Source organism: Typopeltis vanoorti, chromosome 3 (genome assembly GCF_054136105.1).
Source record: "Typopeltis vanoorti isolate ZY-2024b chromosome 3, IOZ_Tvanoo_1.0, whole genome shotgun sequence".
Lineage (NCBI taxonomy): Eukaryota > Metazoa > Arthropoda > Arachnida > Uropygi > Thelyphonidae > Typopeltis > Typopeltis vanoorti.
This window is the reverse complement of record NC_143551.1, coordinates 138,522,298-138,536,253: the sequence shown is the minus strand read 5'-3', so window position 1 is coordinate 138,536,253 and position 13,956 is coordinate 138,522,298. Positions and strand designations below refer to the sequence as shown.

General features: G+C 34.7%; 1 protein-coding gene across 1 annotated transcript in view; it reads left to right on the top strand.

Annotated features, from left to right (window-relative positions):
• The window catches only part of LOC150108598 (lamin-like), a 118,734-nt gene that overhangs the window by 8,296 nt on the left and 96,482 nt on the right, over window positions 1-13,956 (top strand). The window contains exon 2 of the mRNA XM_090390885.1: window positions 6,245-6,377. Within this exon, the coding sequence (XP_090247011.1) occupies window positions 6,245-6,377 (133 nt within the window). The remainder of the gene's footprint in view (window positions 1-6,244; window positions 6,378-13,956) is intronic.

Here is a 13,956-nt window from a genome sequence, read left to right as displayed (position 1 = left end):
GTATACTTCCACTACGATCTGCTTATGATGGCGTAGTCAGTTATAGATTTTTCGTTTCTACTAGGCTTTTCCCTGGTGAACTTATGGATTTCTTTATGCTTGAATGTAGCATTCGCTATTACTAAATTATTTGTAAGGCAAAGATTTATTATTCTTTATCCATTATTATTCCAGGTTATTTCTCCTTGTGATCCCAACACTTGTTTTGTTTTTTCATCTACTTGATTCCCTGATGGGGGTTTACAGGTGTCACCACACGGGATGTTAATATATATATATATATAATATATATATATATATATATATATATATATATATATATATAACATGATTATACATATAAATTTCAACCAGTTGGTATGGAATGGTTTCCAATACTAGTTGAAGGTTACTTAAGGTCCTAAAGTATGCTGTGTAATACTTAGTACACTTAAGTATTACTTAAGTAGGCTAAATATGTGCCATCTTGATTCTTGGAATTTTCATGCTGCCATTATTGTTGATATTAGGGTGGTTAATCAATGGATGGTTAAAAAAGAACACAAAAGACACATTAAATATAACAATTTTGGTGAAGCAGGCCTCTCAGACCATGCTCTCAACACCTTATACCAAATTGATTGGAAAAGTACTCGCTCTCCACACCATACAAAAACCTGGTATGAAAGAAAATTTAAAGAAGCCTGCAAAATTCTGATTAACCACCCTAATATCAACAATAATGGTGGCATGAAAATTCCAAGAATCTGGATTGCACATATTCAGCCTACTTAGTACCCAGCATACTTTAGGACCTTAAGCAACCTTCAGCTAGTATTGGAAACCATTCCATACCAACTGGTTGAAATTTATATGTATAATCATATTTTTAATATATATATGCTAAAGATACCAAGCTATTTTAAACCTGGTTGATGGAGTAAAACCAGGTTTAAAATAGCTTGGTATCTTTAACATTATTATACCCAAGGTAAAATACTTTCTACATATATAAACATGTTGCTCTCCAGCCCAATGTAATTTTTTAACCAATAGATAATAATGATAATAGGACTCTAGCATTGATGAAGTCAAGGTTTTTTTTTTTTTTTTTCACCAGAGGTCAGGCCAACAATTGTTGTAACGGTTGGTCAGTAACTTTAGCAAACCATGTAGATTGTAGTACAGCTTGTTTCTCTGTGTGTAGTGTATATGCTCCAGAAGATGATCTTGATATAAAGATCGAAACGTTGCGTGTTGATTTTGGTTTATTTAAACTAAACTTTTACTCAAACACAGTAGTTGTCTCCATAATTTTCCAAAATGTGTTCTGTATTATCCTATGCACCTCCAGTTCATCTATCTCCTCAAGAGCTTGTCTTTCTTGTTACTGCAGTATTTCCACCTGGATAATATATCCTTGCAAAGTGATCACTTAGTAATTCAATTACTTTGTCATCTTCAGTTACCTCTCTACTATCAGCATTTGTCAGAATTATTCTTGTATAATCATTCTTCCTTTTACTTGCTGCTTACCCAAAGAACTCTTGGAATTACCTGTGGCCTGCACAGCTAATTTCCTCTCATACTTGGATATTTGTCTTCTTTACAGTACTTGTCACTCTTCTGCCCTGTGCCTGCTGAACATCACTTTTCTCTTTGAATTCCCTCCACAATTTTTTCTTTTATTTATAGTTCCTGCTTAATGATGCTGCTCATCCATTAACTCCGATTTGATTGATTCTATGTGATTCTAGATATCAGTCTATTACTTCTCTCAAACACTGCTTTATCACCTGCCATGCACATCAACATTCAACCCTTGCAGTTTCTCATGCCATGGCATTGCTCTAAGCAGTCTCCTAGTTTATTCTACTTATTAGTCTGTATTTTCACAGATATACCCTCTTAATTAAAAATTCCATGCATTTAGCCACTTCCCAGGTTAAGATGACTACCAGGGGCGAATATTCCAGGTGTGTTAGGTGTGTGGTGCTCATCCATGAAATATCAGTATCACCGATATTATATTTTTTGCATTTATTCCCTTAAAGACTCGCCCAATTGTTTGCAGACTTCATGTGCGATTCCTAAAATTGAACACAATATTATACTGTACTAATGCTTCATTGTCCTCTTCACAAGGATAATAAAGTATTAGTGCTTCATGAAGAAGGCACTTTTCACCGTGTAAACATTGTGTCGCATTCGCGTTAATAGCCCAGGTGTGCTTTCAAAATGCATACACCTATGAGCCATTCGAAAAGATGTAAAGAGGGCTCAAGGTGTCAAATTCTTAGTGTTGTATTATTTTTAAATCGCTGAGAAGGCATGACTAGGTAAGCTTAAATTTTGAGCTCACTCAGCACCTAGCGGCTGTGATTGGTTATTGTGTCAACCAATCCAATTGAATGTTGTCATGAGTTGAGAGATTACTATATCCAATGGCTTTATTACAAACAGCTGCTACACATGGTTTTCTGGAACTGAAAATATCCAGATTTCTCCTAGGAGAAAAATGCTAATCGTTTTTTCTTTTGTGCAGTATAGCATTTGTTGAGGTTGCAAATTTTTTTCAACGGTTTATATAGAGGCATTTTTATTCTAGTCTTCGGAAACAACAGATAGTAAAAAATATCTATTCCTGAATAAAAATGAATATTCTGTGTATTATAAGATGTTGTCGATCTTCAACAAAATACCAGCATATGTGAGATTGATAGGACAGAAGAACCGCTGATACTAAAAAAAAACAACTAATGAATTTAGGATTCTTGAAAGTGTGGATAATTCTGATAATGATTGGATGTTCTGTATACTTGAGTCCCAGTAAACAAAATAAAATTCTTGGAAAATGGAGCGAAATATACGCAAACGAAAATACACATAACATGTGCAACAAATTTTACGAGATGATTTGCTGCTCCATCAAACCATATTTATTCCTGCAATACTTTCTCTCTCTCATCAGTTTTTTTTTTTTTTTTTAATATAATTATGCCATCGTAAATTCACTTATTCATGTTTAGAATTTATAGGATCATTCATGCTATTCGCTCTACCCAGAAACTTATAGGACACACATATCACAAATTATAATTATTAATTATTAATTTACCATTAATGAAAGTGTTTCTATTCACACTTATTCCTTCCTATTCTCACATGTCTTATAAATGATGGTTCACATATTTTCATCTTTGAGTATTTCAAATATACCAACCAAATATAGCATTCTCCTTCATTGTTGTTTTTTAATCAATCATAAAACAGATTGTTCCCCACTCTACACAGAAGTATTCAAAGTTATCCTGCAATTAATTGCATTGGACCAATTAAGATGAATGCTGATTCGCTATGCCCTCTCAAAACTTGCATACATCGATAAATTGCAAGGTCATGGGCGCCTGCAAGGGGGGAATGGGGCACAGTAGTGTAGTCATCCTGGTTATAGACAAATCCTCTGATGTAGTTATTAGATCCAGCACTCAACTCCTTGGTACCTTCCATCATATGCTGAGTCAGGTAATTATTCCTTAGTAACTGCATAAATTCCATTTCCTTTCTCACATATATCCTTGTCACTTTCCAGTCCTTTCCCATAGTTGAAGTCATCCTTCATAATAATTACTCCTCCCCCCACCCACACACACTCATCAATCTTATTTGTAAATGCGTACCATCCACATCATCCTTCACATCCCCTGGTTTATAGCAGCAACCGACTCTATATATATTTTGATCCATTGGCCTTTATCTCATACCAAATGACCTTGCACTATTTTCACTGACCTCCAGCTGTATTCCTACTCTTTTTGACTGCAGTTCATCAGCTATCATCCATGAAAAGATTATACCCTTCATATTCTATCCAACTAAATATTCTATCAGCTATGTTTCACTAATGCAAATGATAACATATTAGTCAATGTGTTATGGGGAAAGTGCAGGAGAAATGGCAATGCCCTTAACCAGATTGTTGAATATAAATCTCTGTTCTTAAAGGTGCAATGGGGCATAAAGAGGGCATAATAGTTCCATTTCACAAACAAGGCTCCAAGACCAAGGTTTAAATTATAGACTATCTCAAGAGTGGTGGTTAAGGTATTGGAAAAGTCAGCTAAGAACTGAATTCAGAAATGGATATCAGTATGATTTTCTCTAGGGGAACAGCATGGCTTGTGAAGGGGAAGTCTGGTCTTAGTAATTTACTCACTAAGTGGCCAGGTAGAGAGTCACTGGACTCTCTATATCTGGCCACTGTTATACGTCACTGATATTGGGGATGATTAGAAGGGAATATCCAATTGCTTGCCAAGAACAAGAGTTAACCACCGAACCAGCCATGACTAGTTCACACATGATTAATTACTTTGATGCAAAATGTCCATTGAAGTTAAAATGACATTTGATACTATTGAAATAGCATAGATATGAAGTTTATATTTATTTCATCTGTTTGAGTAGTTAATAAAGATGTTAAAGAGATCCTGTAGGATGATCTTGGGTGGTAATTTGGACAAAAGATGGCATTATGTCAAAAAAAGTATCTGTGTATTGCATAGATAGAACTGTACTACAAGAAATTGGCAAAGCTTGGAATTTAGGGATGATGGTAGACAGTTGAAGTTTAGAGGACACATTGCAAAAATGAGCAGAATGTCTTAATCACTTGGATGTTGAGAAATGCTTACAAGAAGAGGGTCAAGTTTATTTTATAAGGCTGATATGACCATATCAGGACTGGACTGTTGTGTATGAATATCCAGTTGCCTGTGTTGCTTGGGGATGTGGAAGAGGATTCAGAAGTGAGTGACCAAAATGATGACAGTTTGCAGAGTGCTTCACTTTGAGGATAGGCTGAATATTAATGGCTTACAAGGGTTAGTAAGCAGAAAAGAGGGGGATATGATAAACATAAAGAAAGTGAAGTGATTTTATAGAGTAGATACTAAAGAAATCTATTACCTAGGTCTAGTTGGCATTTTCTTCTACCTAGGAAAGTATCCTTTGACAACTGTTTGTTGATAGTGATAGAGCCTAATAATTATTATCTGTTAACTATAAGATATTATGTTCCTGTTATCTTTACCTATTGTAGATAAATTTAATGTGTTTCTTTGCTTGTTTCCTTAATGCTCATAGTGATGTCCTATCAAATCTTACTACCTTTATTAATAAGCCTTAACAAAATAATTAATAAACATATACTGGAATATTAATTAAAAGAAACTTTAATAAATACCTCCTATATTTCGGCTATGTCACATTGCCATCTTCATGGGAAGTACAACAATGACAAGTGCACGCAGGCACTACAAAAAGCAAATGAAGCAGAAGAGAGAAAACTACTGTTATTCCTAGAGTCTTAAAGGTTCCCCCTAACAGGCTATATTGGGTTGTCTTGGCTGTTGGGCTGAAGTTCTCAAGATGCAAGCTTCCCAAATTTTAGGTAGTCTCATGCACCCAAATTTGTTGAGGTTTGGAAAGTTTTTTTAGAGCTGAGGCCGATTCCCTGAACAAACTTTCATATTTAAATATGAAAATTTAAATCAACGTATTCTGTGGCGGATATCCAGAGTATGGTCTGCAAGCCCAAAGTGACTATACTTAATCATGTTTTCTTTATCAGGCTTTTAGTTATTATCCCTGAAAAGCCTCCAAAATCTACTTTCTTTATTCCTCTGTGCTCTTGTAAAATCTGCTTCCCTGATTGGCAGAGTTATTAGCATCTCTACTCTCCAACAGATTGTAGGTTTGATTCTCTTTGTGGCATGAATATTTGTAATGTCTTTTGGTGGTAAGTGAATTTTTCATTGCTCACTGTGAAGACCTTCCTTTTTTGAGGCCTGAAGTGATCAGAAAAAAATGATCTTTGGTCTGGAGATCCAGTTCCCTAGAGCAGCATTTCAGATAATCTTGATGTTCACCCATAGGCCTAATGTACAACAGGTTTTTACAACTCTCATGGATGGGATTTTCAACAAAAATATATGTATTTACCCCCTCATTTCCTATTTGCCTAAACATTTTATTATTGCCCCATTTCCAGGCCCATAGCATACCTTTTTATATAGCTCAGAATACCATTTAACAAACCGGTGAATGTTTTTTTTTTTTAATGAATGCTTACATTTTTTTATTTATTTAAACTGATTCAGTTTAAAATAATTCTTCTCAATGAAAATCAATGCTGTACATAAATATTTCAAAATATACTAAGGTTTATCATTGGATGTAAGGAACTGTTACTTTTTTTTTATAGATTAGCTAAAAAAGAAAAAGACTTAATTACTACAGAAAAGCAGCTGAAAACATCTGAATTAATAGGACAAGACCTGCAGAAAAGACTGAATCATGCACTTGCAGATTGCCGAAAACTAGAAAATCAGTTATCTGTAAGTCATACAGTGGAGTTCATATTTGTTTTAAACTGAACTATTTTAATGATTTATTTAAACAAGCTATCAGAAATGTAAAATTGCATATTATTTATATAATTGTTTAAAAAATCATTTTAAATATCAATATTTTAAGTTTGATGTTGATAATATTAAGATCAAAACACACAGTTTTTATTGAATGTAGGATAGAAATTATCTGCACTTCCATTGCTTGAATGAAGATATTGAATGAAATATAAATATGAAGCTGCATTGTTATTTAAGTGATATTTGACTTAAAAATAGCCTTCACCTATAGAATGGTTTTGGGTAGCTATTCTGTTCCTTCCAAGGCCTAATGTGCAAAATAAAACAAATATCTATATCTTTAATATAGATTGCATTAAAAATTAGCAATGTGCATTTTATTCCCGCTGTCAAAAATACATTTTGATTATAAATTAATGATGCCAAGAAATTATATTTTTGGTTTCATCCTTTATCCAAGTGTAAGCAAACAAAGTTTGCATGCAAAGTAACTTCATGACTGGGCTACTTGTATATAGAGGCTCATGACTTAATATCAATTGCCTTAGTACCCCATAATGCAAAGCATATATCATTAATGACATGTATAATGTTATGCATTATGGGAAGGGGCCACTACCCTGGCTCCTTTTCACTAGTAGTATATGGAAATATGACTTCTGCATTCCTTCAACCTTGATATCACTTCTTGGTCTGGCTCCCACTGATGAGACCTCAATAAAGGTCAAAACCAGGCCACTACCCAGACTGGTTCATAATGCATATACATTATATGTTCATAATGCATATACATTATATGTTCATAATGCATATACGTTATATGTTCATATACGTTATATGTTCATATACGTTATATGTTCATATACGTTATATAATGCATATGAACATATATGTTCATATGCATTATATGTTCATAATGCATATGCATTTATATGTTCATAATGCATATGCATTTATATGTTCATAATGCATATGCATTTATATGTTCATAATGCATATGTGCTTTGCAATATGGGATACTATGGCAATTGATGTGAAGTCATTAGCCTCTGTATACAAGTAGCCCAGTCGTGAAGTTACTTCACATGCAAACTTTGTTTGCTTACACTTGGATAAAGGATGAAACCAAAAATATAATTTCTTGGCATCTTTAATTTATGGTATAACCAAGTGAAAAAATTTTTCAACATTTTGATTATGTTTTGATTAAATTTTCTTTGTAAATAATAGCTTTATTGGAGCAAATTCATTCCATTAAAAACATGTAATTTAAAACTGCAACATTGTATTGGAAACATGTGGAATGCCATTGTCTTATTTCTAAGCTTAGCTCTAAATAAGCATCTGAGGAATGAACAATGTTTTTCTGGTGCAGGTGTATGAAAATTAAAGTTTTAGCTGTCATATTGGACAAATAATTGGAATAAATTCTGCATTATTCTAATGATTACTTTCATGCCATCGGCACTCTATATGCGAAAATTTATTATATTGGACCACCCTATTGATATTCTAGTGGATTGATGTCATGAAAATAAAAGATATGAAATAACTTCAGGAAATCTGAATAGAAACCGTTGAAGATCTGTTAATAATTATGGAATAAGGCTGGATAAGAACTCTTCAGTGTTTAATACTGTACATCTTTCGGCATTCAGTCAAGAGCCATGTTGTTGTTTTTTTGCAAGTGATATTCTTATCTCATGGAGTTCTGCATTAATTCCTTGAATTATCAGAATTGATAAATTCATCATTTATCAATGGATGTGCATGTAATTACTGCAAAAATGTCAGAAGTTGGTTTTATGTTTGAGGGGAGGAGGAGGACCAGAGTATCCAGAGGAAAGCCCACTCTAAAGCCACAGTGATAGACTTACTCATTACTCATTCCCCTTCCATGCAATGAGTAAGTCTATCACTGTGGAAAGACTTACTCATTGCATGGAAGGGGAATGAGTAATGAGTAAGTGAACTGTATATATTGACTGATCACTACTGTTATCAAACCAGTATGTGACAATCACTCACAGCCTATCTTCCTCCTTCATTTTTTTTTCATCTTTTTTTTATTTATTTTTTTGCCCATGTTTATACAGATGTGTTTGCTTCAATCCTTCAGCAATTGCAATTATTCAGTTCCAATTTCACTGATTCTATAACCTATTTCTGAAGGCATTTCATGTTTTAAACCCTAATAGTGAAATGAACTTTGTCCATTTGTTCTCTTTTACTGGCTGTTTATAATGCCATCTAGTAGAGAGTTTTCAGTCAATTGCAGCAGACTCCTGTTGTGCTCTCAACTAACTTATACATTTCAGTTAAATCTCCTGTCAGTGTCCTGTTAAATTAATCAAATTACAACTAACTGGATAAATTCTCATAACTATTAAGATGCAGTTTTCCACACATTTAGTGAATATTCTTTGAATACTTTTCTGATTATCCTGACATATACATCAAAAACTTTGGAGAGTGAAGTTATGAGCCATAATCTAATATTGGTCTGACTAGAGCCTTCTGCAATGGTATAATAACTTCCTTTCTCTTGCTAGTGAAAAATTAAACTTATAACCTGCTGAATGATTCCTGACTTCAATTTTCTATCAACCAAATTAACTTTTCTAAACTTTATTTTTCATTCAGCTAATCTCTTAACAAGTTGCATGTACTTGAATTAAATTTTAAAGCCCATTTCCTACTTTTCAGTCTTTTAGGGTTATTCTGTAAACAATTTAAACCATCTGAACAGTGATGACGCTGCAGAACTTCACATTATCAGTAAAGAGAAATTTTACTCTTAATATTTGAACCTAAATTTATGAATGTTAAACAACAAGAATACTAATGCTGCACCCTGATGATGATGTGCTCCACTCTTAACAACCTGGCATCTTTGAAGATGCAAGATTTCTTTTGAAGATTTCTGAAGACCATTTCAAGTTTTAAACCTTAAATAGTGAAATGAACTTGTTTCATTTGTTCTCTTTTTCACTGTTCTGTTTATAATTCCATCTAATAGAAAGTTTCAGTCAATTGTTGCAGCAGATTCCTGTTGTGCCCTGAACTAACCTATACACTTAAGTTAAATCTCCTGTCAGTATCCTGTAAACTCACTGATCAACATAAAATCAAAAAGGCATTTCAGCCACTATTATCTTATTTACTTTTTATGTTTGCAGTTTCCATTCGTAAAAGATTATGTACTTATAAGTACATAATCTTCACATTTTATAGCATTTTCACTATCATAAGTGGCCTGAGATTGCATAATCTGGTTGGCTCAGGGCTTGTCAACTCTGCGTGAGAGACCAAACATGGAACTTTTTCTGACTTTTTATTTTTCAAACTACTTTGGGCTTCTAATAAGTAGGGCAGTGGTTCGCACTGTGTGATGAAATGTGTCTTCTACTTAAAGACAGCGGAATATTTCAATTCTCAGCATATAGGTTGATAATAGCTGCAAAAGGTTTCTCTTCCATAGAGAAGAAATCTATACCAAGATATGATTTGAGAGTTAATCACAAAATTTAATGATGTACAGGAATACCTCGATTATTGCGGTTATTGTTGCCACGAAAAATACCGTAATAATCGAATCCACGATAATCGGGATAAATAATGCATGTAAAATGGGTGATCAATGCCAAGGATTTTTCAAATCTATTAATTAAATTTTATATATCAAGTAAAAAAGAAATGTGTTAAATGTGCTAAGTAAAAAAATAAAGGTTCATTAAGAAAAACAAGATTATTCTTTAATCTTTATTTATATATAAGAAGTACATACAGTACATACAATTATTCTTTCTTGGATAAAAATTGATGTAGAGTTGTCTGGTGGAATTTTTTCTTTCTTTTTTCTTCGTATAAAACTCGGTAACAACGGATGGAATTTTCAATTTCCTGATAAACTTTCAGTGATCACTTGAGATTAGGATCACCGTTCAAGATTTTCTCTTTAAAATTTTCAGCAATTCTAAACATTTTGTCCATTTCTTTGAGGGTAAATTCCTTCGGTGCAAAGTCAATTTGTTCGTCATTATCATCGATTTGAGCATCATGAGCACTCGTGACTTATTTTTCACGGTATTAACAACACCACAAACACTTTTAACAACAAAGATGTTTTATTAACGCTTATATTTTGCTGATTTTCAACTCAGCATCATCAGAGCACAACACATGTAAACACGACAGTGAGTGAGTGAAACAATATAATTGCAAAAGACAAAAGATCTAAAGTCCAATTTTTTTGGTGCCCTCTAACGAAAAAAAAAAAAAAAAAACAGCAGTTGTCCAGGAGTTTTTCTTAGGATAACTGTCTCCCAAATTTTTGGCAAATTAATGCAACCATATTTGTTAAGGTTGGGAGAATTCTTCAAAGCCATTGCTGACTCAAAAAATAATCTTTCAGATCTATAACGACTCCTAAATAGCACATTTGGTTTCCTCCATCTAATCCTGTGTGAAGGAGTGTCCAAAGCGTGGTCTGCCAGTCCTGACTTGCCATAGTAATAGTAGCGAATGTATCTTTCATGTTCTTCCAGGCGGATGTTCACTGATCTTCCTGTTTGCCCATAATAGGCCAAATCACAGTCACACAGAACTTCATACACTCCTGGATGTGCTAAAGGGTGAATTTATCCTTAGGCGAGCGGATCAGAGTTGCCAGCTTGACACGAGGTTTGAAAGTGGTGCGAAGACCATGTTTCAACAATACTTTGGCTATCTTTTCCGATGTACCTCTGATATAGGGAATAGAAATGGTCATGTTGTATTCTTGTGTATTAGGGGAGGGCAGAGTAATGGGCCTATGTAGTATTTTATCTATTTTGTAGGGATTATAGCCATTGGCTAAGAACGTATGGCGCAGATATTGGAGTTCAGTGGTCAGAGCTGTATCGTTAGAACAAATGGCTCTAGCTCTGTGCGTAAGCTAAGTGTTTTTAAAATGCCGTAATGTTGGACTGGATGATGATGTGATTGTTTATGTAGGTATCTTCCTGTGCGTGTAGGCTTTCTGTAAATAGAAAAAGATAGTGAACCATCTGAAAGGCGGGTGACTAATGTGTCAAGAAATGGTAAACAGTTATTTGATTCTTTTTCTACTGTGAAGTGAATTTTGGGGTGTTTAGGTAGGTGACAAAAGCATCCAAAGTGTCTTGTCCATGGGGCCAGATGGCAAACACATCATCTACATAGCGTAACCACGCTTGTGGCTTGTATGTAGCTATGGTAAGTACTTTGTTTTCAAAGTGTTCCATGTAAAAATTTGCTAACGGGGGAGAGAGGGGGGGGGGCAACCCATAGCAGTACCATTAATCTGTTTGTAGAATTCCCCCCATGTAAAGTAACCTGCATTAGTACTTACCACAGCTACATACAAGCCACAAGTGTGGTTATTACGCTATGTAGATGATGTGTTTGCCATCTGGCCCCACGGACTTTGGATGCTTTTGTTACCTACCTAAACACCCCAAAATTCACTTCACAGTAGAAAAATAATCAAATAACTGTTTACCATTTCTTGACACATTAGTCACCTGCCTTTCAGATGGTTCACTATCTTTTTCTATTTACAGAAAGCCTACACACACAGGAAGATACCTACATAAACAATCATATCATCATCCAGTCCAACAGTACGGCATTTTAAAAACACTTACACACAGAGCCAGAGCCATTTGTTCTAACGATACAGCTCTGACCACTGAACTACAATCCCTACAAAATAGATAAAATACTACATAGGCCCATTACTCTGCCCTCCCCTAATACACAAGAATACAACATGACCATTTCTATTCCCTATATCAGAGGTACATCGGAAAAGATAGCCAAAGTATTGTTGAAACATGGCCTTCGCACCACTTTCAAACCTCATGTCAAGCTGGCAACTCTGATCCGCTCGCCTAAGGATAAACTTCACCCTTTAGCACACCCAGGAGTGTATGAAGTTCTGTGTGACTGTGATTTGGCCTATTATGGGCAAACAGGAAGATCAGTGAACATCCGCCTGGAAGAACATGAAAGATATATTCGCTACTATTACTATGGTAAGTCGGGACTGGCAGACCATGCTTTGGAAACTCCTTCACACAGGATTAGATGGAGGAAAACGAATGTGCTATTTAGGAGTCGTTATAGATCTGAAAGATTATTTTTTGAGTCAGCAATGGCTTTGAAGAATTCTCCCAACCTTAACAAATATGGTTGCATTAATTTGCCAAAAATTTGGGAGACAGTTATCCTAAGAAAAACTCCTGGACAACTGCTGTTTTTTTTTTTTTTTTTTCGTTAGAGGGCACCAAAAAAATTGGACTTTAGATCTTTTGTCTTTTGCAATTATATTGTTTCACTCACTCACTGTCGTGTTTACATGTGTTGTGCTCTGATGATGCTGAGTTGAAAATCAGCGAAATATAAGCGTTAATAAAACATCTTTGTTGTTAAAAGTGTTTGTGGTGTTGTTAATACCGTGAAAAATAAGTCATGAATAACCATCAACACCTAAGCTTATCTGTTAGATAGACATCATGAGCACGTTCTCTCTCGAGGTTAATTAGGTCTTCATCATCCAGCTCCTTATCATGTGACTGAAGCAGGTCCTGAACATCACTTTTTTCAATTTCTTTTAGTCCTAGATCGAAGCCCTAGCGTTTGCAGCGTGGTCTAAAATACGGCGAACAGTCGATTCATTTAGACCGTACTCTCTTGCAATTTTGGCTTTGGTTATGCCTGCTTCATACTTATTTATCATATGCAACTTATCTTCTAAGCTGATCATTCTACGTTTCTTCTCGATAGCTATAGACTTGAAATCATCCTTGTTTCTTTTAGCATTCATTGTAGGGGTAAATAACAAGAGAAATAAATATCCACATGTACTTCAGGCAAGGGCGGATAGTTACTGGTAAGTGGTGAGAAGACGCTGTCGGATAAAAACGAAGCGCTACAAGAGAGCGATACCTGGAGAGTGGCGACTCAAACTAGTTGCATATGTAGTAGGCTACATCTCGCGCCGCGATAATTCGAATTTGGAACGCAATAATTGGAATTTTGGTATCGAATTTATAAACCGCGATAAATTGAGAATCGCGATAATCGAGGTATTCCTGTATTCTAATTTTATCTGAATTGTCACAAAAAATTTCTGTTATTAATATCATAAATTAACTTGATTAACAATGCAGACATTTCACTCTCAATCCTGGAACTTTATCAGGGATTATTACGAGGGTGGGCTGAAAAGTTCTCGGCCTAACAATGAAAAAAAAACAAATTTATAATTAATAAAAAAATTTTTTTTCAAGATAATCTCCCTTACGACTAATACATTTATTCCAGCAACATTATCCCGTCCCTGTAGTGGTTCTCAGTAAGATCTGCAAAATACCCCTCTACAGCAGCAATCACCTCTTGATTCGAGGAAAAATGCTGACCAGCGAGGAAGAGTTTTAGTTTTGGGAAGAGAGATAAGTCAGAGAGAGCCAAATCTGGGGAATAGGGTGAATGATCCAACAATTCATAGTGCAGATCCCTTAAT